The 27,135-nt window shown below is 43.9% G+C and overlaps 1 protein-coding gene across 2 annotated transcripts in view; it reads left to right on the plus strand.

The window, feature by feature from the left end:
* The window catches only part of CROCC2 (ciliary rootlet coiled-coil, rootletin family member 2), a 151,627-nt gene that overhangs the window by 88,668 nt on the left and 35,824 nt on the right, over positions 1-27,135 (plus strand). For both annotated transcript variants that reach the window (XM_083178176.1, XM_083178177.1), the window contains exons 14-25: positions 12,497-12,679; positions 13,219-13,363; positions 15,983-16,129; positions 17,471-17,701; positions 18,288-18,481; positions 18,576-18,703; positions 21,132-21,301; positions 21,664-21,843; positions 22,086-22,220; positions 24,233-24,376; positions 24,724-24,962; positions 26,586-26,745. In XM_083178176.1, coding sequence (XP_083034302.1) covers positions 12,497-12,679; positions 13,219-13,363; positions 15,983-16,129; positions 17,471-17,701; positions 18,288-18,481; positions 18,576-18,703; positions 21,132-21,301; positions 21,664-21,843; positions 22,086-22,220; positions 24,233-24,376; positions 24,724-24,962; positions 26,586-26,745 — 2,056 coding nt within the window. The remainder of the gene's footprint in view (positions 1-12,496; positions 12,680-13,218; positions 13,364-15,982; positions 16,130-17,470; positions 17,702-18,287; positions 18,482-18,575; positions 18,704-21,131; positions 21,302-21,663; positions 21,844-22,085; positions 22,221-24,232; positions 24,377-24,723; positions 24,963-26,585; positions 26,746-27,135) is intronic.

A 27,135-nucleotide genomic window follows, 5' to 3' on the forward strand; every position in this document is an offset into this window, starting at 1 on the left:
GTTCATTGATCCCTAGATATTCTTAACAAGGGAACACTGGGCTGTACGGCAGGCATTCCCCACTTATCTATATCATGTTCTAAAGATCAATTACACCTCGGGAAAGCAGTCACAACTAAACAGCCAGAATAAGTGACCCCCGACACACTGGAGAGAGTACGTGACATACACTGTAAGAGAGAAATATTCCCACCAATAATTGTGTCAAAATTATATTGATACAAAACATACTGGGTGGATACACATAATACCAACAATTGCAACAACAAACACCAAACACAGTTGATTAAGAAATAAGTATCTTTATTACAATTGTAATGAACACAGATTCTATATAACAGCAATAAGCTAAATTCACATAAGCTGCAAAAAGGTCACAGAGACACATTTTAAATTTCTATTTCTTTGTTTTTCTATATCTTTATTTGTTTTTAATATTTTCGCTACGTTTTATCCCTTGTAAAGGGAATTAATTATATAAAGGTTCAATACAACTAATACAGTTGAAAACCCATAATATAAGTAAAAGTGATGGCCGGATAGGCTAACGTGTTGAATACACACTAATAAAGTATACACCTAATACTAGGTACGTTTTTATGAAAAAGTCCAATAAGAGACATTCTGGGTAAGGAGTGCGCCCCACTCCAAACTGATTTCTTTTCTTTCTTTCTTGTTTACAAAAATAGATATAAAAAAACTCTACAAACCACTTAGGGCAGGAAGGAATGCTTATCATTGCTGGGGCACATATCTGTCACGCTGCAGGACTTTCAGCTTTACATTTAGAGTGACCGTGACTAAATTGTTAGGGGATTCATAAAAATGCCAGAAACATAAGTGTTCCCGGAATATCTAATTCCTGAGAATGTGCATTTGTTTTTATTTACCTTACACTGGTGCCTAGTGAACTGCTATTATGTGTAGTAGTAAATGACATCACTACTACTCAACATAATGGAAGTATGGAGGAAGTAATTGCTGGCATGTAACAGTAACCTTACACATTATCATGTTCAGTGGACAAAGAATATAGGACACGGTTTTATTTGGTGCAGATTCACTTAGACTTAGAAATCACACAACACAAGCGTTCTAACATGATGTTAGGATTTGTGGGATTATCTTGCTCTGCGGTGTGTGTGAGTGTACTACAGTATGCGTCATTCTTATGAGCAGCAGATGCAGTAAGGGTGTAATTCAGACCTGATTGCATGTACGCATATTCTCACTGCGGCCGATAATCGTTACACTGCGCTTGCGTATGGCACATAGTACGCATGCGCAAGGCCTTGATGTGATAAAAGCCTGCTGCTTTTTCTATTTTGCTAGCTGAACCCAAGGTTGACAGTAAGTAGGCGTCTGGGGGTGGTTACCGGCTGTTTAGTGGGAGGGATAAGAAAAACGCAGGTGTGCCTAGAAAAACACGGAGCTTGTCCAGAGAAAAAGTGCCCGAGCCTTTTATGGGAGGGTGTGTGATGTCAGCTCTAGGCCGGATATACCTGTATTAGGGGACGGTGTGTGACATCAGCTCCAGGCCGGATATACCTGTATTATGGGAGGGTGTGTGATGTCAGCTCTAGGCCGGATATACCTGTATTAGGGGAGGGTGTGTGATGTCAGCTCTAGGCCGGATATACCTGTATTATGGGAGGGTGTGTGATGTCAGCTCTAGGCCGGATATACCTGTATTAGGGGAGGGTGTGTGATGTCAGCTCTATGCCGGATATACCTGTATTATGGGAGGGTGTGTGATGTCAGCTCTAGGCCGGATATACCTGTATTATGGGAGGTGTGTGATGTCAGCTCTAGGCCGGATATGCCTTTTTCCATCGCACCGCCGAGTAAGTCTCTGGCTACAATGAGCCTGCGATTACTGGTGCCCTGCATAGAGATCATTCGATGGTGAGCCGGTTACGATGGGTTTTGAACATATTTCCTTGGCTGCGAATAGATTTGTAGCAGGATTTCACTCTAGGAGGAGCGACAGCTTAACTGAATGATTTTGCAGCTGTGCGATCAAGTCTGAATCGGACCGTATGTAAAGTGTCAGTGGCAGGGAGTAATCACTATTCAGATACAGTGTCTTTACTAGGCAGACTGACCTATAACTACATATCAGGACAGAAAGCTGGAGATTGTTTTGTGTTTCCGTTCTGATAATGATGATTCTATAATTAACTTATTACATTCTGCATACAGCATTTCATTTACTCACTGCTCTGCATTCTCTTGTTGTTGGTGAATGTTATTGGTTCTATTAGTTAGGTCATTTGAACCTCCTGCCAATTCATAGTGGAAACAGCCTGAAATTCATGAGAATGCACCATACCACTTTAATGTTTACTACACCAAGCCTCTGTGATGTCACAAATTCCTAGATAAGTAGTAGGTTGAGTACTGTTTGGCTGCCTCTGCTTTGTGTAGGTGACACACTGTCATCTTACTGAGGTGACACACTTTAGCCTTGCTGAGGCAACAGACTTGAGCCTAATTGTGGTGACACACTTGAGCCTTGCTGAGGTGACACACTTTAGCCTTACTGATGTGAAACACCTTAGCCTTACTGAGGTCACACACTTTAGCCTTACTGGGGTGACACACTGACTATATCCTCTGTTTTAGGATGGACAGTGACAGCCCCTTGTCCTCCGTTTCTGTGTCACTGTCACCCTCTGCTGGAAGATGCAGTACCCACATGACATCTATATTTGACACTTCACTGTCAACTTCTTATAGGATTTGAAACTTTTAGTACATGTGTCTTTTACACCAACAGAGATCTTGTTACATGTTTTTCATACACCTATGCTGCGGACAGTATTACCTTAGGGCAGTGGTAGCCAACCCTAGCCCTCGAGAGCTACCAACAGTTCACATTTTCCAGGCAACCTAGCTGCTGCACAGCTGCACTCATTAATCACTGACACATTTTAAAAGATACACAGATGGAGCTAATTAGCTCACTTGTGATTATGGGCAGTATTCAATGAAAAAGTTCTCCGTGCATAGTGCATGGAGAGCGTTTTATTTAGCTCTCCATGCACTCTCCGTGTTCCGGAGGGCTCGCTGCCACTCCTGCTCCCTCTATTCAATGTGGTTAAGACTCGCCGCCACTCGCGGCGAGTCTTAACCCCTGCAGGGAGCAGGGAGCTTTCAGGGAGCCGGAAGCAGCCAGAGAGATTAAAGTCTCCCTGGCTGCTCCAGAGGACTGTGGAGGGGAGGGGGGCTCTCCAGGACCCAGGCTGCACCCCCCTATAGCCAGCGGGGGACCCAGTATTCACTGCACCGTTCGTGCATAGTTACGTTCGGCTGCAGTGAATATATGAATATCTAATGAGCGGCTCGAGCGCTCGGGCCCCCTGCTGGCTGCACTGTGTAAAAAAAAAAAAAATGTAAAAAAATATTTTTTTTAAAATTAAATATACATTCATGTGCTATAAGCACATGAATAAAAATAACATGCCCCTTCACAGGAAAAAAAAACCTGATTTTTTTACACCAAAATTTAAAAAAAAAACCTTTACGTTCAAAAGTTCACATTCCAGCTCTCCATCAAAAGATGGAGAATTGCTACACGGAGAGAGACGGAGAAAATCACTTAAAAAGACGGAGAATATTTCACATTGAATAGGGTTGCTCGCTTTTGGAGAGCAAAATGCTCCATCCAAGGCGAACAAAGCACAAATTCTCCACAAAACACGGAGAACTTTTCTCATTGAATACTGCCCTCTGTGAGGAGACCTGCAAAACATGCACTGTTGGTAGCTCTCGAGGACTAGGGTTGGCTACCCCAGCCTTAGGGTCTAGAGGACATTTTAAGGAATGGGCACATGCTCAATCTGAAGCTGTGAGGGAACTCCTTCCCTCTACAGTACATCCCACCTGATCATAACGTCCAAAAGGAACTTAGATTAACCCCTTCACGACATTGCCTTTTAAGGTAATTTTTTTTTTTTTTTTCCTCCTTGCATTCAAATAAGCGTAACTTTTTTAATTTTCCGGCTATATAGACACATGAGGGCTTTTTTTTTGCGGGACAAGTTGTACTTTGTAATGGTACCATTTACTATACCGTATAATATTCTGGGGAATCAGGAAATAATTCAATGTGGGGTAAAAAAAAAAAAAAACGCCATTGCACAATTTTGCGCTGGTTACGGTTTTTTTGGAGTTCATAGTTCGTTTAAAATGATGGGTTATCTTTATTCTATGGGTCGTTACGATTCTGGTGATACCAAACTTATATAGTTTTCGTTATGTTTTACCACTAAAAAAAAAAATCGCAACTTTTACGGTTTTTCTAATTTGCGTTGCGTCGCCATGTTCTGCGGCTTATAACTTTTTTATTTTTCCACCTACGGACCTGGGTGAGGGCTCATTTTTTGCGGGCTGAAGTGTACTTTTTAATTAATACCATTATGGGATATGGGCAACTTTCTGATCTCTTTTAGTTATTTTTTTTTGGGTACGCGATGCGACCAAAAAACGTAGTTTTGGCGTTGGGGATTATTTTTCGTTTACGCCTTTAACCGTGCGGGATAACTAATGTTATATTTTAATAGATCGGACTTTTAGGAACGCGGCGATACCAAATATGTTTATTTTTTTTATTTTTTATTTATTTTTATTTGGGAAATGGGGAAAGGGGGGTGATTTGAACTTTTAATATTTTTTTATTTTTTTTTTATTTTTAAACTTTATTTTTTATTTTTTTTTACTTTTACTACAAGGCCCCCTAGTGTACTTGACCACTAGGGGGCGCGATCGCCTGTACTAGGTTCAGCCATAGAGCTCTATGGCTGAACGTAGCGATTTTATGCACTTCCTATTACATCCTGCCTGAGGCAGGATGTAATAGGTATGCATACACGGCCAGCACAGGGGTCTACATTAGACCCCTGGCTACCATGGCAACCGATCGGCACCCTCCGATCTCGCTGCGGGGGGCCCCGATCGGCGCCGGAGGGGGGCGCCCCCCCTCCGATCAGCTATTTAAGCACTGCGGGCGCTTTGCCCGCGGTGCTTAAAGGGTTAAACGGCCACGATCGGCGAACTCGCCGCTCGTGGCCGTGAGAGCAGGGACCTGGCTGTAATATACAGCCATTACCTGCTCTCTTTCAAGCCAGCTCACTCCGTGAGCTGGCTTGATTCCCCCGCAACCGACATATGACGTATATATACGTCATATGTCGTGAAGGGGTTAAAATCGTATTCTTTACATCAGCTTGCCGTGGTGGAGGTACTGGCGTTCCAATTTTCTCTTGCGCTCCACTGGGTGGCTAATGCTCCATCAATCTAGCGTCGGAGTGATATACTGTACTGTGCCAATGGAACCCCGCCATTCGCTGAACGAAGGGCACTTACAATACAGTATGAGAGGCTCATGCGCATTGAGACGCTCGTGTGTAATGAGATGTCCGTGAACGTCGCTGCAAGCAAAAATTGGCCGTGTAGTATAATGTTCCTATAGGCAAATATTTACCTTCACGTTCACGTAGCCGATGCTGAATATTTTGAACATTGGGGCATTAAAGCAGTGTACAGTAGAACATTGCAACATTAGGGGAGGCGGGAGTAGACGAGTTGAATACTTTACATTACAGTGCTATACCTCCAAAAGCGCTAATCACAATCGTCTGAGGCGCTCATGCTCCAACAGTGCTACGCATGCCACTGATTATACCAGCACTCTACAGACCTTACACATCACCGTGTTGTGTAGTGTAGTGGATAGCTGCGCAGCTCTGCATGCTGGAAACCTGTGTTCGACTACAGTGTCAAATTTTTTTCTTTTTTTTTTCTTTTATTCAAGTAATGTGTATTCAGCTGAAGTCAACTGCCGCCTCCCCTCCCCCAGGGGAGGAGGGGGTCGACTTGACCTGAATACAGTACATTACTTTATCTCCAGCAGCACTAATCCACAAGGGGACCGTCTCAGATACTCCTGCGACTCTGGTTTCGCCAATAGCGCTACAGATGCCACTGATTATACCAGCACTCTAATGACTCCACACATCACCGGTTGGCGTAGTGTAGTGGATAGCTGCGCAGCTCTACATGCTGGAAACTCTTTTTTCTTTTATTGAAATATTTTGGAAAATGATATTTGATATAATAATGATATATTTAATATAAAATAAATTAAATAAAAAAATTAAAGGTGTCGGAAAGCGCCCGTGAACAATATATCCTCCAGCTGATGGAAAACAGCCCTCATGTGGGCCAGGGTCCTTCGAAAATTTTCTGTGGGGGAAAAAAGGGGACAGTATTACGGTACAACAGAAATACTTTACAGTTGTCAGTTTTAAAATGTATTGCGACGCCATGCGCCGTGGTCCGCCATGGCGAGCTGGCGGTACAATCGCCATAGGTAGGCTGAATGAGCAGCGCTACATCTGTAGTATATCAAGTAGAAATCCCTAGCAAGCACCCATAAGCTTCTTGAACTCTATTTACTATATTGAGCTGCACTACATTATGGCACAAACTGTTTGTGGTGCTGTGTACTCTCTCCTTGACTAAGCGCCACTGTAATAGTGTGTACACACGGTTAGATTAGGCTTCCGATGTTCCCGATATAGGGAACATCGGAAGCCAAATCGCATGCTTTTTTAGGGCTTGCGAGCCCGATGCACTGCCGATGTGCGCTCCCGTGTGAGCGCACATCGGCAGCCAGATAGAGAGGGCAGGCAACACTATATAGTGCAGATCTGCACTATATAGTGTAAATTGTGCCCCTCTAGCATGCCGTGAGATGCGAGTCCCGATGCAATCTGATCGCGTCAGGACTCGCATCTCACGGCATCATCTGCTGTGTGTACACACCTTTATTACACACTAAATGTTCCTTAATGTACTGTATTTATAAGATTCTGTGATGGTTTTAAGCCTTTAGGCTTTCTAAGATGTGTATGTCCAGTTGCGCAAATTAAATGCTGGGAGGTAGACATACAGTAGTCAAAAAAAGGCTGGTTCACTATCAGTCAGGATCTGTTATTTTGTACTAGGTGTAGACTGTTACTTCAGCAGCTGCAAGAGGTAAGAGGGTGTGCTGTGGCTATGCGCTTGTGAGTGCACTGTATAGACGTGTCCAAAATATTGCAAATAATTAGTAATAAAGTGGATAAATCACAGATAAAAGCTGCAGTAGAAATGTGGGTACTTCACCACATAAAAAAAGAGCAGAGAAAAAGAATACTGCGTGAAGATCTGTGATTCTTCTCATATGTTATCCACTCTAGTCGTTTTCCCTTTCACCACTAGAGGTCACTTTTTGATCATTAAATTGAAGGATGCACAATATAAAAGAAAATATATATTTATAGTTCCACATCAGAAGCAATAGTTAAATAAAAACACACTGACGCCAGAAATATAAAACTTTATTACATACACAGCTTATACATACTGAAACTTACCTATCTTGACATTGCAGGTAGGTCTCCATCCATCCGTCCATCAGCTGGGCCTGTGGCTGGATGATGCTGCCAGAGGATCCCGCAGGGGTGACTGGGGGTGATGCTGCCGGGAGGGCTGGGTCTGGATGATGGGGGGGGAAGGGGGGGGGGCGATGACGACTGGGGATGGATAGTGCGGGGGGCTGATGCGGGGGGGTGGTGGATGATGCAGGGGGGTGGGGTGATGACTGGGGGTGTGGGTGTGATGCAGGGGGTGTCGATTGGGGATGGATGATGCAGGGGTGTGTGATGACTGGGGGGGGCAGTAAAGCAGAGGCAACGTGGCGGTGATTGTGGGTGCAGCGGGGAGCTGGCAGGGTAGTCCGTGAGGCGCGGGGGTACCACTACCTGCGGTCAGGATTGGAAGAGGCTGGACTCTGGAGGTCCCTGCGGCTCAGAGTATGACGTTGCCGGGGTCACTGCAGTGAAGTGGAAATAACGCGCTATCTCCGACGCCCGGCGGGGTGGGAAGCGCTTCTGACTTTGAAAACACTGGGCGCATGCTGATTGGCCGGTGTCGGAGATAGCGCGTTATTTCCACTTCACTGCAGGGACCCGGGCAACATCATACTCAGCGCCGCAGGGACCTCCAGGCTCTCCCTGACCGCAGGTACCCCCGCACAGCACAGACCCCCTGCCAGCTTCCCAGGGGGGGGTCTTGTCTTTTAAGGGGGGGGAAGGAGCGTCCGGGTGAGTGACAGGTCCCGGGAAATCGCAAGGTGATTGCGTCACATGCGTATCGCAAGGCGCATGCGATGCATAAGATCACCTTGCGAGTCCCACTACATAGTCTTGCCACCCTCACTATATCTGCTCCGATTTTTACTGAAACGGGAGCGCGTCTCGGCAAGTAATCGGGCTCGCAAGCCCTAAAAACACCTACAATCTGTATGCGATATGGCTTCCGATGTTGACTATATCGTCAACATCGGAAGCCATATTCGCCCGTGTGTACATTATAAAATAAATAAAGTAAACATACAACAAATAATACAAAATGAACAACACAATTAGACAATAAATAATATAAAAGGACATAAAAAGCCACTAATAGGTTGTAGATGCAAAGATGGAATTTTTCAGCAGCAATATCCCTGTGCAATCGGTATTAGTACTCAATTGTTAGTGATGTGAAAAGCATGATGTAGCAAAGTCACTGTATAGTAAAAAGCAGCAATTATTGTTTCTTGTTAGTAAAGCAGAATGACACAGAGTCATAGATTGGTTAATCCATATTGGTTAGTAGTGAAACAACAGTAATTTCCATGGAATATCAGAGTTTTAGAATTGTTATATTTACCACTACTTTATGCAGCTGCAATGCTTTTTTTTGCTGAAAAGATGAGCAGGAGGCCACCCCTCTCACCGGTAAATCAATTCAGTCCCAGGCTGGGTTAGTGTTTCCATTTCAGCCGTTTTAGGGGTTGCCAATGGTGGGTAGGTAGCCGTCCACAGATAAAAACACTGGATACCCTAAGGCCGGTTTTACACAGTCCGGCTCCTGCCGGACAGGAAATTACCGCACGGCTTAAAAGCCGTGCCGCCCCTACAGTGTGTGATGGACAGCCCTGTGTCCATTCACACTGGACGGTCACGGCGCGGCCGCCGGGTAGCAGACGGATCTTACCTCTGCAGCGTGCGGCTGCCGTGCCGTGGCCGTCCCGTTCTGCCCATTCAGTGTGGTGTGGAAGGCAATGGGCGCCTTCACACACCACGGAATTTGCCGGATACTTACACCCGCCCCCATGTGACGAGTAGGGCGGGCGTACACCCCGTCAGACTGGACATGCCAGTCAAACTGTTTGGACCCACCCCCATGTGACGAGGGGGCGGGGCCACAGGATCTCCAAACCGGACCATGTGAAAGGTCCTGAAATCCGGCTAAAAACCGGACAAAGTGGGTCCGGTTTTTTTCCGTCCGGTCAAAACCGGAGTGTATGAAACCAGCCTAACGTGTTTCTCCGCCTGATAACGCTCGCTCAGCGCAGCGGCTTCCTCAGAGATCATATGGCCTTTGCTGCCAGATGGCTGTTTTAAAGAGCGCAGACACCCTCTGTTTTGCGGCTTAGCGTGTCACTTCCGCGTATCAAGCCTCATTTCCAATCACGCCTGTGTCTCAAGCCCTTTTCCGGATTATGCTGTCTATTGGTCACCTCCTGTCATGTGACACGGAAGATACCATCATAATTGTATTCTCCAAGTTGGTATTCCACCTTTCTACTGCGCTGTTCATTCGATTGCACTAGTCACATGACCGGGGGATATCATCTTAAACCATGCAATTACTTAGACCATGCAATTAATAGCTGAAATAACACCATCCAAGCTAAGCAATTTGCAAGTGTATCCATTTCGCATGTCTCTCATATTATTAAAATAAATATATATACCATTAAAATATATATATATATATATATATATATATATATATAATAAAGTTATGCAGGGCGGCACTCCAAATACAAATTAATCTTGGTGCAAGGTCCATAAAGGTTAGAAACAAGGCACTTACCCCCCACACACTCTGTGAAGGATCCAGACCAGCACTCAAAGGTAGGTGAAGAAAAAAAAGGCTTTTATTCCATGCTGTGCAGTACAATATAACAGCTGCTTGGCCCGACGGCCGTTTCAACCTGCTGTGTGGTCATAGCTGTGCCCTGTGTTGGATTGTTGTTATAGATGCCCATCTCCTGACGAAGGTCCCCCAGAGGACGGAAACGTTGAGTAACATTTTGTTCAATTTTTTCTTTTGACAAGTATCATTGAAATACACAGCTTTTTATTGCATTTATATTCTGGAGAGTGCGTCCTTTTTTTCTTGTACATGAGGACTTTGTTCTGGATGACACCCCGGGAGTTGTTTGATTGCTGGATGGAGTGCGATCCTATTTCTACATTATATATATATATATATATATATATATATATATAGTTATAATCCTTAATCCTTCATAGATCATTCATTTATCCTGTTTAATATAATCCTAACACACTAATATATTGGCATCTTTCTTAATCGTTACATGCAGTAGTGATATATTTGTATACTCTAGGCTGTGGAGGCCAATTAATATTACATCATAGTTACATAGGGCCTTATTCTAGTTCACTCTTTCTGACAAAATCCTTCTTAGATGGACAAAACCATGTGCACTGCAGGTGGGGCAGATGTTACTTGTGCAGAGAGAATTAGATTTGGGTGGGGTTTTACTTCAAAGTGAGATCTATATTGCAGTGTAAAATTAAAGCAGTCAGTATTTACCCTGCACAGAAACAAAATAACTCACCCAAATCTAATTCTCTCTGCACATTTTACATCTGCCCCCCTGCAGTGCACATGGTTTTGTCCATCTAAGAAGGATTTTGTCAGAAAGAGTGAACTAGAATAAGACATAGTTACATAGTAGGTAAGGCTGAAAAAAGTACAAAAACAAAGGGGGTGAAACCACGCTGTCTAAAAACATGCAACAGGTGTAAAAAGGTATTTAGACAATTTTAATAAAAGAATATAAATTAAATAAGTATCAAGTAAATTCATTAAATCATTCCATTATGGAAATGTGGGTACCAGAAAATAAAAAAATAGAGCGTGAATAGTCACCCAAAGTTCAGGATGGTGTCCTGTGTCCGTTCCTATAGTGCTTCCTTGATGGAAAATCCCATTTGGAGGCCGATTTGAAAGGACTTGTTTAGGGGAGATTGCAGTCTCCAACCCAGGGAGCACCTGTTGGTTAGGGGCTCTACCTGGTTCGCTTGATATTTGTATGTCCTGATGGTCATGGCTGCTGGGGTATTTCAGGAAGCTGGTCCAGTCACAAGAGATGGGGACAATATTGGAGTCCAGAAGATGGGTGTCTTGGCTCTGTTCTACCAACGCGTTTCGCTTTACAGCTTTCAAGGTGACCTTCCTACAAGATGGTTTAGATTGAGGTTTAAGATTGGTTTACTGAAAGTTAAAATGTCATCACCTTCCTTTGTTTTCCAATGGATAATAACTAATATTCCTGATATTCAGACATTCCGTCAGAGGTTCCTCCACATAAAATATTCCACTACATCTTCATTGGAACCTTATATTTATTCTGTTGGCCTAATTCTACCATGAATGTTAAATAACATATGGAAAGTGGCGTTTTAATTGTCCATTTCTTCTGTTAGGCGAGTGTCAAAGCATTATTACTAGAACCTCTTTTCTGCACATAAGTTGTATCCAAGTTTCACAATAACCAGGATATGTTAATCCTGTACTAATCTTTCTAGTTGAATATAATTCTATTTTTTTTCCTCTAGGATTAGTTACTTTTTCTATTTTTTGCTCAGGTGGGATGTAGAGGGAAGGAATTTAGGGGTCTATGTACTAAGAATTGGGGAGTATGCAATATGGAAATCCAACTGTCGTAACGTCCTGACAGTCAAAATCCCGGGCCATTTTTGTTTCTTCCAACAGTAACTCGACAGCTGGAATTCAATGTTCCTGCTGCCATGTGCCAGAAAGTCCGTGGATTGATGAAAACGGCCATGTATTGTTGAAAAATAGCCATGAATTCGTCAATCCGCAGCTGTTTCTAACCAAACAGATCCGACTTTAAAAAAACTCTGATCTAACAGCCTTCAATGCTGTCAGTAATGGCAGCATGAATAGGCGAGTGCCGGTATTTTCCCTGTCGGGAAATATCAGCACATATTGAATACCCCCCTTAGAGAGAGATAAAGTGTACAGAGGTAAAGTACTAGCCAAACCGTTCCTAATTGTGATTTATCAAACACTGCCTGTAACATGACAGTTAGGTGCTAATACTTTACCTAATACTTTGTCGACGTTATCTCTCTCCAAGGCTTAGTACATAGCCTCCAATCAGTTTGAAGATCTGCATACTCTATACACTGAGTGCTTCCTGATAAATTCCCCTGAAACAAATCTCTGGAAAAAATAAAAATAAATAATGGGGCATTGTCGTTGGACATTTTATAACTGTGTAATGAAGCATATGGTGATCAGTAGAGTTCCATCATTGTCTACGCATTTCTGTTCCCAGAGAAAAGGCAGCTCTAGAAGAGTCCTTACAGACAGCACAACAGAGAACCGAGGCATCTCTCCTGGAGCTGGAGAGACTGAAGGCTGTGAATGCAGAATTACTGCGTCAGAGGGAAGTCTTGGAGGAGCAAAAGGAGGAATTGAACAGGGAGCGGGACCGAAACCAGAAGGAGCTGGAGAGAGGGTCAGAAGGAAGCTGTGCTCTTACTTGGTGTATTGCTTGTGTTATTTGCACAACCCGTTCTGCAAATCCCATTAAAGGTGCCCATACACGGTGCGATAGCACAGTGCAATGCGATGAGTGCTCCCGCGGGCATCGCGCAGAACAAAAGTATTTGCTGAGGCTGTCCTATTCTATAATGTGATGTGCTAAATCTCTGCATTGCTATTTACCTCCCTGTGAGACACGTGTGAGGACTCTATATTGTCTATTGGTGGACAAGGTGGGTTAGATCAACATTTATACTATATAATATATTGGGTCAGGTCTATCCAATATTTAAGACCACAGACATCACAGGCATCTGCATAAAATCCAATGATATCCAGACTCCTAGTAGAAGCTCACTATCTAGGTGAGCATACAAGTCATCATTGCTGTATACCTTTATATTGTGACCTGTATAGTACCACAAAAGACTGGCTGTTACCACCAACATGTATTAGTGCGGCTGTAGCCAATCTACAATAACTGTGTAATATTTATTTTTCATGCTGTTGTAGGCAAAGGACCCAAGAGAAATTGGAAGAAAAGGCATCTGTGTTGAAGAAAGACCTGGTTAATGTCAGGGAGAGCCTGAGTCAAACAGTCCTGGAAAGAGATGTCCTTCAAGGAGAGAAGGAGGCTGTCACCAGTGCCCTTAGCAAGGTCAGGCTATGAAATACAAAAGCATTAATGGTTCTACACTTCCTCATCTCTTGAGCTGGCCATACATCAGGACGACCTGCTTACGACCTGATCGAATGCAGGTCGTGGAGCGGTTGAACGAGCGATCGTTTGTGATTAAAAAGCACATACAATTGGAGTGCCTCTCATCATTTCCGCCAGCTCGCCGTGGCGGGGGTTCTGGCGTTCCACTTTTCTTCTTGCGCTCCCGTCCGCCAAGGGGCGTGGGCGCACACCATGCAATACAATCCACCACCACTGGGTGGCTAATGCTCCATCAATCTAGCATTGGAGTGATATACTGTACTGCGCCAATGTAACCCCGCCATTCGCCGAACAGAGAGCGCGGTACTTGTTTCCTAGCACGGCGCCCGTCTCATTGAATGTATGCCTTAAGTTTAAGGTACTTAAGGCATACAATCAACGCGATGGACCCGATTTTCTGTCAGTCATCAGCTAATTTGCTGGTGAAAGATAAAATCGCGTTGAACGCGTCCATCGCGGCCCATTATAATGGCCCGCGATGCGACCGATGCGTTCAACGCGATTTTCCCATAGAGAATTATGTTAAAATATTTTTAAAGTAAAAATCGGGTTGATCGCGAGGGTCGCGGGCCATTATAATTAACGCGATTTTATATAGGGGACAATGGGAAATGGGCCAATATGGTTGTAAAGTATGCTTAATGCCCCCCCATTGTTAACGCCACCCCTCTATTGACGCCAACCCGAAGTGTGGCGAGCGCAGCGAGCCCGTGAGGGGCAGCGGTACACGTCCTCTGACCTTTTCATACCCCCACTATCCACGTCGGCGTGGAGTTGATTTTATAAAGTGTGGCGAGCGCAGCGAACCACCGAGCCCGAAGCATGGCGAGCGCAGTGAGCCCCGGGGTGGATGCGTATACCTGTGAAGTTATGCGCGTCTGCTCGCCACGCTTCGGGCTCGGTGGCTCGCTGCGCTCGCCACACTTTATAAAATCAGCTCCACGCCGACGTGGATAGTGGGGGTATGAAAAAGTCGGAGGACGCGTACCGCTGCGCTCGCCACGCTTCGGATTCACGTCAATAGTGGGGTGGCGTTAACAATGGGGGGGCATTTCAAACATGAGGGGGGGTTTGCTATAAAAATGGGGGGTTTTGGGGCTTTTTACAATTAAATCAATGTAAAATCGGGTCTCAGGGACCATTTTACATTGATTCCAATGTAAAAATCGGGTCGATCGCATCAATTTGGTTGGCATGCAATGCGATTGACGAAGTACCGAGCGTGCTTACAATACAGAATGAGATGCTCGTACTTTAGGAGACGCTCGTGAGAAATGAGATAACCGTGAACATCGCTGTAAGCAAATGGGCTGTGTAGTGTAATGATCCTATAGGCAAACATTTACCTTCACGTTCACGTAGCCGATGCTGAATATTTTGAACATTGGGGCATTAAAGCAGTGTAGAACATTGGGACATTAGTGTAGTTAAAAAAAAAGAACAACCAGGGGAGGCAGGAGTCAACGAGTTCAATACTGTACATTATTTACCTCCAACAGTACTAATCACAATTGTCTGAGACTTTCATGCGACTTGGGTTTCTCCAACAGCACTACGGTTGCCACTGATTATACCAGCAATCTACAGACCGTACATATTACCGGTTGGTGTAGTGTAGTGGATAGCTGCGCAGCTGTGCATGCTGGAAACCCGTGTTGGACTACAGTGTCAAATTTATTTTCATTTTTTTTTCTTTTATTTAAATATTTTGCTTCCATTCCTACTGTCTTTTACACATTTTGCACATGAGCACAATGAGCTGTGTATTCTGGACGAAAAGGTGCGATAATGGGCGATTTTTAGTCATGAAAATGTGCGCATTTGAGGAAATGTTCGAATTTGTGTTAAAAAAAATGGCGTGAGGTCCCCCCTCCTGAGTATAACCAGCCCCGGGCTCATTAAGCCGGACCTGGTTCCAAATATACGGGGGACAAAAACCATAGGGGTCCCCCGTAATTCGGAAACCAGCCCCGGACTCTTGGACTGGTCCTGGTTCCAAAAATACGGGGGACAAAAATTCTAGGGGTCCCCGGTATTTTGAAACCAGCGGTGTCATGCCACAGCCAGGGGACACTTTTTACATAATGTCCACCGGACGAAACATGAGCACCGTGGCTGGTCAGCCTTGGACGGGTACCTGGAGGAGTGGGGACCCCCCCAATAAAGGAGTCCTCCCAGGCTTCACCTGTCCAGGGCTGAAGCCCGGGGCTGTAACCGGCGTCCCAGGGCATTGGACGCCGGCCTGATAGGGTTAAAACAGTCATTCATAACATTGCATTATACAGGTGAACTTCAAGTGCCAGCAGGCCTCAACCTCATGCTGGGACTTGGAGAACCACAAGTCCCAGCATGCTGGGCATTAATGGGCCCGCTGGGACTTGTAGTTCACCTGTAAAAAGAATGTTTTAATCCCAAAAGGGTCATCCCTAGGACATGCCACATAGACCATGATCCAGCTTGGTCCAAAAACTCTGCATGAGATGGAAAATATTGATACAAGTACAGTACATGGTGTCTCTGGCAGGATAGTGTTTTTAACATGGATTTCTATGCCAGGCTGAGTCAAGCAGAGCGGAAGTTGAGCTGGCACTAAACCAGATGCGCAGTGAACGGGCGGCACAAAATGACTCGCTGGCCAAAATGGGTGCTCTAAATGAGGGCTTAGCACAAGATAAAGTGTCCCTGAACCGTGAAATTCTACAGGTACATATTGCTGTATACTTTACTATACATATTGCCGTATACTTTACTATAAATATTGCTGTATACGTTTTTTAGTATAAAGTGTCTTACTGATATTATTAGAGAGTTTTCTCTTATACGATTACTGTCTATCTGCCTGTCATCCATATTATCACCCTTTTACTTTCTTTATTGAAGTTACACTTTTAATAGTAGGATTTTAAAGTGATGAGTTTTGTTCATAGCGTGACATAGTTAGTAAAACTGTGGGCCAATCAGATGCACAATCTATATTTGAAATTACAGTAAGCAAATATTGGGGGTTATTCGGGTTCACTCAGAAAGGCACAATCACTCTATAATGGACAAAACCATATGCACTGCAGGTGGGGCAGATGTAACATGTGCAGAGATAGTTAGATTTTGGTGTTTTATTGTTTCTGTGCAGGGTAAATACTGGCTGCTTTATTTTTACACTGCAATATAGATATCAGTTTGAAGTACACCCCCACCCACATCTAACTCTCTCAGCACCTGATACATCAGCCCCACCTGCAGTGCATATGGTTTTGTCCATTAGAGAGTGATTGTGCCTTTCCGAGTGAATCAGAATAACCCCATAAACAGAAGAACTTAGCAATATAGAAACCGCCTAGCATCATGCTTCTACCGTTACAGTGCGACACTTACTAAAGCAGAAAGACCCCAAGCACTAAAAAGTTGCAAAGAGAAATATTGTACTTGTAAATCAGAACTGAAACTACTTTGTCCTGCTTGCTGGGGGCAGGCCCAACGTGCCTGGCCCCTCCCCATGATGCAATGCTTTCCCATTTCTATGGTAGTCCCCTGCCTGCACAGCCTGGCTGCAAAGGCAGACGCAGGGCTGTAGTATTCCAGCTCAGCTCACAGCATCTCCGTGTGACATCATGCAGCCACAGTGAACTGCCCCAAAAAAACGATCCTGACACGCCTTAATTGTCCAGGCCGTGCACCTCCATGCCATGTCACTGCCCACCCAATGCTGTCTTAGCCCCATCGCCACCCCCACTGTCATTCAGACTGTGTTCACATCATTCTGGGATGTGGCCGCAGTTTTGCAGCCGAATTAGCAATTTTCACACAACTACAGGGCTTACTGATTTAGCCCATTTGTAATCCACATCCATTCTTGTAATCAACCGGAATTTTTTTAATGTAAGAAACCATGGGCCAATCTCTCTGCACATCTTCAGTGCAGCATGGTTCTGCCCATTTGCATGTTTTTTGCTAACAAAGCTGCATTAGGCCCCATATACATAATCCTGTGCATATGAATTTATGACCCATGATATTTCTTTTCCAACCACCACCTACTGTATACAGCTGGAGGCAGAGCGCAGTTCCCTGCAGGAGGATTTCCGCATTAGTGAGGCTAACTGCGCAGCACTGAAGGAGCAGCGGGAAGCATTGGAGCTGGAAATATCTAAACTGCAGAGTGATAAAGCCGGACTTGAGTGGAGGTGCCAGGAGACTGAGGAGAAGCAGCAGAGGGTTGAGGAGCAGCTTCATACTGTGCGTAGGGAGAAAGCAAAATTAAAAGAGCAGCTTGCTCAGGTAATAAGGAGTGATGTAATAGATCATGCTGTTCTCAGTTGGATTTCATTCATTGAATGGGTTGGAATGAAAGTTCATCCTGTTCCACTCTTTATATAGACTGAATTTAAATGCCGGCACACATTGATCCCCTATGAGAAAAGCACCACTTCTGCAACAAGCTTCTGTACATCTTCTAATGCATCATCTGTTGGTGGACAGCTGTGTTCTTGTGTGGTCATTTTCTTGTAGGGATCAATCATTACTAGGGTTCATTCAATTTCCGCTGACAAGTTGTCTGATGTTTTGCCAATTTAAAGCTCACTGAAACTACTGTGTTTTTTGGCGACCACAACCCCATTTTTGTTCAAAATCAGGGCTGCTTTTGGAGATTTGCTTCACCTGCCGAAGGCAGGTGAAATACAATCCCTGATAAGCCACCACAAGTGCCAGCTTAATGGGGCTAATTGGTAACCCTGGAAAATATCCCTCCTAGTGTGCCAGTACCACAGAGGCCTCTCTTCCCCCATTAATTGAACTCCAAGATACTTGTGGTGAGTTAAAAGACCATTGCTCTGTCCACCACACTGTCTTCTCTATTCATCAGGCCATTGCTACAACACAGACACTTCAGGATCAATTACATGAAAATCACCATGAATTGGATGTACAAGCAGCAGCCTTGCAGCGAGCAGCTCAGCGCATTGAGGAGCTGACCAATCAGAATGCAGAGCTTGGAGTGCAGGTCACAACCATGAAGACTGAAAGACAGGAGCGCGAAGAAGAACTGTCTCAGCTTCAGTATGATGACTTCTACTACTCTCCTGTATTTACTGTACAGCTCCTTGTGCTAGTTCACCGTTACTGATTTTGTGATGTCTTTGTAATGTCCCAGGGCACAAAAAGATTCCCTAGAGAGCATCTTGTATGATTCCCAGCGCCGGGCAGCACAGCTGGAAGATCGCAGGGAACAAATGGAAGGCGAGATCCACTCACTGATTCTTACAAAACAAAGCCTTCAAGGTATCTGACCACTGAAATCACTGCATGATCTGTGTCTTTATGTCCTTTGTATTAGGTACTCTGTGTTCATGGCTTCAATGCTCTGATATATTTATCAACAACTTTCCGTAAATAAGGTAACATCTGGATCATAAAATCATCAAAGATCAATCTAACTCAGACATGTAGAAGCCCCAGCATGCCAGTAAATAATAGATAATAATAATAAAAAATTTTTTGTTTGTGGCTGAGATGCCTTTGTGTATACAGAAACCATACAGGGCTGAAACTCTGGCACAGACTTTTTTCTGAGACCTAGTAAAGTGAAGACCTAGTAAAGTGAAGATGAAGGACCAATTGGTCCTGATGAAGCTAACGGCGATAACGCGCGTCGACCTCACACACTTAGTTTCTTATATCATGGGGAAGGGATATGGGGATTTACCCCATATCCCTTCCCCATGATATAAGAAATGTATTGTGATTTGTGAATGATGCGCACCATCGGCAGCACAAGAGTGACCATCGGATAGGAGCCGTGGGGTCAGACCCTGACCACGTTCTCCTCCAGTGCTGCTGCACAGCAGCCTGCCGGTTGTGCTGTACAAGGAGTCTGGCGTCTAAACTCTCTGCCTCAGATATTAGCGTGTGCACGGAGCGCGGAGTGACACTGGCAGGGAGAGTCGCGGTGTGACGATCCCACTGCGGTGTCTCCCGTCCTAACTCCGGCACCTATGTACACGCCACAGAAATATTGCCCTTGTTGATATCCACAACAAGCAGCCAGCTGTACAAATAGAGCCCGATTTAGTAGTGCGTGAACGGCACATGCTATAAGCAAAACATATATGCCTGGTTCACTCACCCTCGTGATGCCTTCTTACAGACTTACAGTGACAGCACTATCTGCTACAGTTTAATTGATGAATTGCGATACTCAATAAAGACAAAATTGTACAAACCAACCAATTTATTGTATGCAGACATTGAATGTGGATACACTCTAGGTGATTTAGGATAAGACGCACCAATTCACATGCAAATAATTTCAAGGGGACCCGCACAGTATGGACAAACTTGATACTATTAAAGACAGTGATAAGTGCATTCATCTAATTATTCTCTGGCTAGAGAATAACTTCAAAAAATTGTACACACAAGTATGCACTGACCCAATCACTGTCTATATAATCCTGATTTAAGAGATATTGGGGTTCAGTAAGGATTCATTCCTTTTTTATCTTTACATAGGGGGAGGGGCATATGTCCAGGGTGTGCAGTTTATGGCCCCTCCCCCTATGTACTATATATTGTGTATTCATACACACTGGAAGGAACTAGAGACCCCTTCCTCCTTAACTAGCACCCCACCCACCTGTCCCAGATTGTTTTTAATTAGGTTGGAGTCCCAACATTCAAGACTGCACACCTCAGCTTGGCACTATGAGGGTAAGTCCTACTGTACATATATGCTGAGTGTTGGTCTGTGGGACTGTGTTTGGGGCGCTGGGCTCTTTGGGCTGCTGTTGCTGGGCTGCTCCATGGCATCATATCGTACACTTTCAATTACCCCTTTAGTTTGTTTAATATATATGTAGCACCCTTCACATTTATTATTACTTCTTACCTAGGTAAGTCCTATCACATATAATTTCCCCTATCCCTTTTACTATCACTTTAATTTCACACTAATGTGATGCCATGGGGTGGTTCTGCTGGGCTGGCCTGGGGGCCCTGTGCCCTGGACCTGTCCCAGAGTAGTGTTAGGGACTTGTCCTATTGAGGTAACCTGGATGCGGTGGACAAGCCCATACTAATGGCCATTACTATGCTAATAACCTCAAATGCAATATAGCAAGATATTAAAAGGTCTAGCATATATATTTAGTGTGCACCTGCAAACTCCTCCTCCTGCTTGCTTTTTTATCTTTACCCTGTCACTTACCCGTGTGTGTATGTATGTTATGTGTTTTATATGTCGCTATTTTTAGATGCAAAAATTAAAAGTTAATTTTTATTTAAAAATTCCTATTCTTCAAAAATTCTATCCATTTCCTGTCTCAGTGGCAGCACACCCCAATATAAAGACTCATTGAGTCTCAAAACCAAATAAGGGGTTACTTAACATATATAAACATCCTCACCTGTGCGACTGGAAAAAGTTCTGTTTGGGGTAGAATCGGGCCCATAGTTGCAGATATCAGCATACCTGTAGTGTACACCAATTGCATTTTCTCCAGTTTTCATATGTCATTGATAAACCATAAGGAATAGCTGGTAACATGCTGTCTCCTATTAATATACAGTACTCTGTAACTCCTATGTGTGTGGACATTTCTTGTCATGTTTCCCCTTAGTGTTAAAGACAGGAGAAGCAAATCCATTCATTTGTAGAAATGCTTTTATCATTATGGTAACATGTAAAATAACCTTCGACCTCTCATGGTAGCGGAAGCTCAGCACCGGGCCGTGGTATCTGAGGAAGCCATGGCTGAGCTGCGGCAGCAGAAGGTCAAGCTGGAGATGCAACTGGCAAAGACAGAGCAGACAGCACAGCTATCTCTCAGTAACCAGACCCAGCAGCACCAGGACATGATGGAACGGCTCAAGAAAGAGAAGGTTCGTATCCTGTTTACACGTGTTGGTTTTATACATAATAAGCACATAAGTACAATATAGCTCCCGCAAGGGCTGTGGTGATGGCTGTGTAAAAGCAGTTTCCATATAAGCAACTGTCATCTGTCTGCCCTCCTCCATCCCTGCTACTTTCTGAACTTATGGAACCTTGTGAATTATTTTTACACCAGACTGTTGCAAAACTGTACCAGCAGCAACCATTTCATACCTGCGGTAACATTATCCCAGCACCATATCCATATGATTCCTCTCTAACCGCTACCACAGGCTAACCAGCAGTCTCCACCAATCATATCACCAATATTGTGAGGATCAATGTTTCACCCACTAGCTTTTGCCCTTAGGAGTCCCTGTGTCAGGCCATGATGGTGGAGAAGCAGGAGGCAGTTCAGCGCATGGAGAATGAGAAAGGAGAGCTTCTCTCTGAGTATGAGAACCTGAAGCAGCTGCTGACTGCGGAGATTGTGCGTTTGCAGGAGGAGAAGGAAGAGAGCCTGTTGGCGGTGGAGAGTGAGAAGCAAAAGGTAAGAAGATGGCGTTACCTTAGTCCGTGAATACACATTAATACGGTAATACCCCCGTTGCCTGTAGTGAGGTATTAGAGGGGTTATGATTGCTGCCTTGTAAGGGCTAGCTGATTTCAGCTGGATGCAGAACCTGTATGATCCTAATTCTGGGAGTTACTTGTTACATTTTTGGTAACCACGCTCTGCCTGTCATCATCTGGCATTTATGTGTCTATGAGGCTTAAAATCTTCTATTTCAGGCTCTTTTCCAGAAGGAAACTGAGAAAAATTCACTGAGTGAGCGGCTGATTCAGACCCAGAGGGAGCTTTCTGACACCAGGCTGGAAGCTGAAAGGTTTAGACGGGAAGCTCAGATTAAGCAAGACCAGGACAAGGTCAGTGTTTACTGTACACATATAGATATGCAAACTTATTATTTATCCTGGTTTGGCAGAATAGTTGCACTTAAAATGAACATTATTCCACACCTTCTCTACCTATTTCAAACGCTACCTGTTAATGTTCCAGACCAGGTCCTCTCCCAGCTTCATAAATGGTTTATAAAACTTGTCTGGAAGGGAAAAAATCCTAGAATTAGTTTTTTAACTTTACTTAAGGAAACTAACTGTGGTGGCCGTGGGTTTCCTGATATTAAACTATATTATATGGCTACACATCTCAGTCAGGCGGTGGTCTGGTTTGCGTCTTCTTTTGGTCCAGGATGGTAGCCCTTGAGGTTACTTCCTGTGGAACTGTATCACTCCCTCTTGTTTTAATGCTTCCCCCAAAAGGCAGGCCTCCGCCCACCCAGTAATTAATTTCACCTGCTCAATATAGAATCAGGGGGTTAGAATATTTAAGTTACTCTCTGCTCCTTCTCCCCTTACCCTGCTATGGAAAAACCCTTCTTTAGTACTGGGGCGGTCCACCTCTTTTGCATCAAAGTGGATTGCGAAAGGAATAATATTTGCAGCAGATGTCCTCCAAGGGGGAATGTGTATGAGTCTAGGTGATCTGCAAGTAAAATATTATTTTCCGGAATTGAACGCTTTCACATACCTTCAAATTAAGCACTTTGTAGATTCCCTACACTTCCCCACCCAATCTCACTTAAAATCTCCATTGGAACGTCTCTGTTTGGATGAACTCCTCATGAAGGGAATGATCCCTTCTTTATATAATCTAATATTACATTCATCAGATCCCCCGGCTCCCAAATTTGAGCGTCAATGGGAGATATATTTGGGAGATCCCCCAGAGGAAAATTCGTGGTCCCTTATACGTGAGAGATTATCTAAAAATTCCATTTCTACTCTGGTTAAAGAAAATGCCTATAAAATGTATTATCGCTGGTACTTGGTACCTGTTAAACTAAATAGAATATATAGTTCTGCTTCGCCCCTATGCTGGAGAGGTTGTGGAGAGTCCGGCACCTTTTTACACATATGGTGGACATGCCCTAAAATTGTAGATTATTGGGAAGAAGTGGCAAATTTGTTGGGCAAAGTGTTACTTACTAAAGTTGATAGGGAACCATGGTCCTTTCTTTTGGACCATCCCATAGCTTTCCTAGACCCTCTTTTAGAAAAATTAGCATCCCAGATACTTAGCGCTGCAAGGTGTCTAGTTGCCTCACACTGGAAAAACCTGGACCCCCCTTCCCCTCAAACATTGACAAATAAGATATGGTTTGTAGCTTCAATGGAGAAGATAACAGCATTTCTACAGAACAAATCCATAAAATGTATTCAAATATGGAATCCTTGGTTGGTTTTTTACCCAATCTCTCTGTGGCAGAAAAACTACCGACCATCTTGGAAATTATGTCATCTAATTCTAAATTGAGACCTCTTCCATGGTAATTCTTTAAAATTCGTTTCAAAATTTATTTTTTCCCTTCAAATACTCCCAGGCAAACCCTTTCTATTTCATTAAATCTTATTTTTTTTTTTTCCTTCTATAATATTCACCCTTATAATTTAAACTGTTAAGTAAGAATTAATATGTTTGTTAATGCAGTTTACAATTTAAAGAACATGTCTTTAAAACATACTGTAGTTTATTGCAACACTTATGTCATTTCAATAAATAAGATTGAATTGAGATTTTTATGGCGCAATGTACTTTCTATATTTTGAACAGTCACAGTGTACTATGTCAAATTTTGATTGACATTGTCCATTTTTAATGTATGTATTTCTTGAATTTCTTGTATATTGTAAATTATAAATCAATAGATCATCTGAATAAACTATATTGATAAAAAAAAGATATGTTCCATAGAGCTTGTGGTTGCTCATGTGTCTGGGGTGTATTTATGAGGAGTATATCAGCTATGTCTGCTCTATTGTAGAAATGACTGTGAGAAAGCTATAGTACGTAATACATTTCTTTTTAAACCATGCAGGCACAGCTAGATGGAGTCTCTTCAGACCTTAAGGGTCTGCAGGTGGAGTTTGAGGATGCTATCTCAGCTCACTCCAAAGAGAACAAGAGTCTCTGTGAGCGGGTCAAGCAGCTGAGTCAAGACAGGGAGAGCCTGACCAAAGAGGTGAGTGGTGTTATTTATTGATGTAGGGAAGCAATGTGTGCAGTGCACTCGGGCCCCTGAGCCCAGGGGGGGGGGGGCCCACACTGCACCCATGTTTTAATACTCACCTCTCTAAAGTCCCACCGCGCATTAGCAGCACTGAATTTAGTCTCTGGAACAACATGTATCATCTTTAATGAATCTGCACTTACTGTATAGTTAACTCTAAATCTTCCTTTTCTGTGTAGAATCTAAAAGTATTACGCTTGAAAAACAAATTCATATATAACCACTTATATCCAACTATAGATCATAATAGCAAATAGATGAGTGAAAATGTGCTTAGCTGTGGTGTCACTCCCATGCAGGTGGAGGAGCTGAGAACACAGTTGCGTTTAGCAGAGGATGCCAGAGACGGCTTGCGCAGGGACATCATTGAAGTACAGAGGCTGCTGCGAGAGGCGGAGGAGACCGGTGAGGTGCAGAGGAAGGAGGCTCTAGAGTTACGTAGAGATCTTGGAGACCTGACCCGTGAAAGAGAAACTCTGAATAAGTCCAATACTGAACTTAGAGCATCCATCAAGAAGACAGAGACAGAGAGGAGCAGGTGAGATTTGCAACATTGAGAGTCGCACGTCTAAAGCTAGATATACTTTCAGATGTTTTTGGTTGTCCTGACAGGTCACCTTTTTGCCATATTGCAGCTACAGTAATCGCCGAGCTGTGATACTATCACAGGCCTTTAGCAGCCTTGCACAGGGAGGGATTTCAGTGTGGCTATCTGATCGTAGGGCTCTGCAAATTAGCAGAGAAGCGATAAGGTCTGAATAACCCTGACTAACCTAAATGTTTGCAAGGTTGTGTTGTGCACTTGTCATGGCCTGTGTTAGAAAATAAGAAAGTCGGGGAACTATGGGCCTGATTCAGTCCTGAGCGCCGTGAATATTCGGTCATGACTGGCAAATGTATTTTGATCTGTACATACGCAGAAGCCCCACTGCGCATGTGCGAATCCAGTCCTGCATCATTGGACGCAGTATGGCTGCAGATGTCCTATATTTGTCGGTCTGCAGCCATTTGGAGATGGAGAAGGAGACAGTTGCCTAAAACAGGGTGACACAGATGATCACGAAATTGATTCAATGCTGCATCTTAGGACACAGGCAGCAGCTCAGAGAAGCTAGCATTAACACATGGCCTGTGGATTATCCTGCAGGCAAGGGGATGACTTTACTCTCTGCAGAAAATGTGCTAAATTATTTTCAAATCATCTTTTCTTCACTGGGACTAGACCAGGCATGTCCAAACTATGGCCCTCCAGCTGTTGTGGAACTACAAGTCCCATCATGCCTTGCCACAGTTTGGTTATTAGGAATTGCTAAAACTATGGCAAGGCATGCTGGGATGTGTAGTTTCACAACAGCTGGAGGTCCATAGTTTGGACATGCCTGGACTAGACAAACTAAAGGGCATAGAACTTCCTTGTAAAAGGTATGGAAACCTATGTCTGGGTAGTGCTAGCAGTAACACATAGCTGTCCAAAAAGGACATCCTCCCTATATAGGGTGTCAGATGATCACATGACGTAGTCATACAGTATGATATAGCATTATTACACACACGTACTTTTTCGCTAAGGTCATGTTGGTAAATATCTGAATAGGGAACATTTATTAGGGAACAATTCAGTATTGAAACTGCATAACTTCTAACTTCTGTGTCCCTTAAAGAGGGCCAGTGCGCGACTAAAATTTGGGGGTGTGGCCTAGCGGGGAAAGGGCGTGGTCTATACTCGCGACCCAGCCACGTGGCAACGCCCTCATTTTCGCCACTGTGGGGGCATGCCGAGAAGCTCCGTGAACTGCTGGCTATGCCCCCCGGCCCTCCAGCTGCAGGAATAGACGCTAGACACTGCTGGCCCCAGGAGGGACATGGGAATGTCCCAAAAAAAGGCAAATCCCAAAAAATCCCTCACCTCTGGCAAACTCTGACCCTATTACCTATGCCTCCATGTGCTTTATTCAGTACTATGTATACCAGTTCCAATTCTGAATTGTTCCCTAATGAAAGTTCCCATTCAGATATTTACCAACCTCTGGCAAAGTCAGGCCTATTACTTATGCCCCATAGTGCCTATATCTGTGATGTTAATTAAAATAGTTTCCCATGTTCATTGATCACTGTAATTCTGCGGTCCCGGGTAGTAATGTCATTGCCTCCATTCCTCCAGCTTGCACATGGCAGTAGAGGAGAAGCAGAAGCGCATGGCTGTACTGCAGGAGGCAAAATCGTGCGTGGAGCGGGAAGCGGCCCAGCTGAGAGGCAGCCTGCGCGAGGTGGAGCGTTCACACATGGAGGCCCGCAGACAGCTACAGGAGCTGCGCCGGCAGGTAAAGCCATTACCCAGGCATCAGCCTTACAGTACAGATTCATTCTATTACCCGTATACTGTACACAACCAATCAGTATTCAGCTGCATCACTTTTGCTTCCTTTCTGTTCTGAACTCTTTGAGGGAAATTTACAAAGATGGGAGTTCTGTTTCACATAAGATGTTGCTATGGGCAACCAATCAGATCCTATCTGTTATATCTATTATATCTTATAGAGGATGCTAAATAAAAAATAAATAGATTCTGATTGGTTGAACATACCAACATCCCATGTGAAATAGAACTCGCAACTTTGTAAATTTCCACCTTTGTATTGGATATATCATCCTCCATTCACTTTTCTATAGGTCCTTTTTATCATGTTAATTTATAGTACTGGCATTTTTGA

Source organism: Crinia signifera, chromosome 3 (assembly GCF_055691185.1).
Source record: "Crinia signifera chromosome 3, ASM5569118v1, whole genome shotgun sequence".
NCBI classification, from domain to species: domain Eukaryota; kingdom Metazoa; phylum Chordata; class Amphibia; order Anura; family Myobatrachidae; genus Crinia; species Crinia signifera.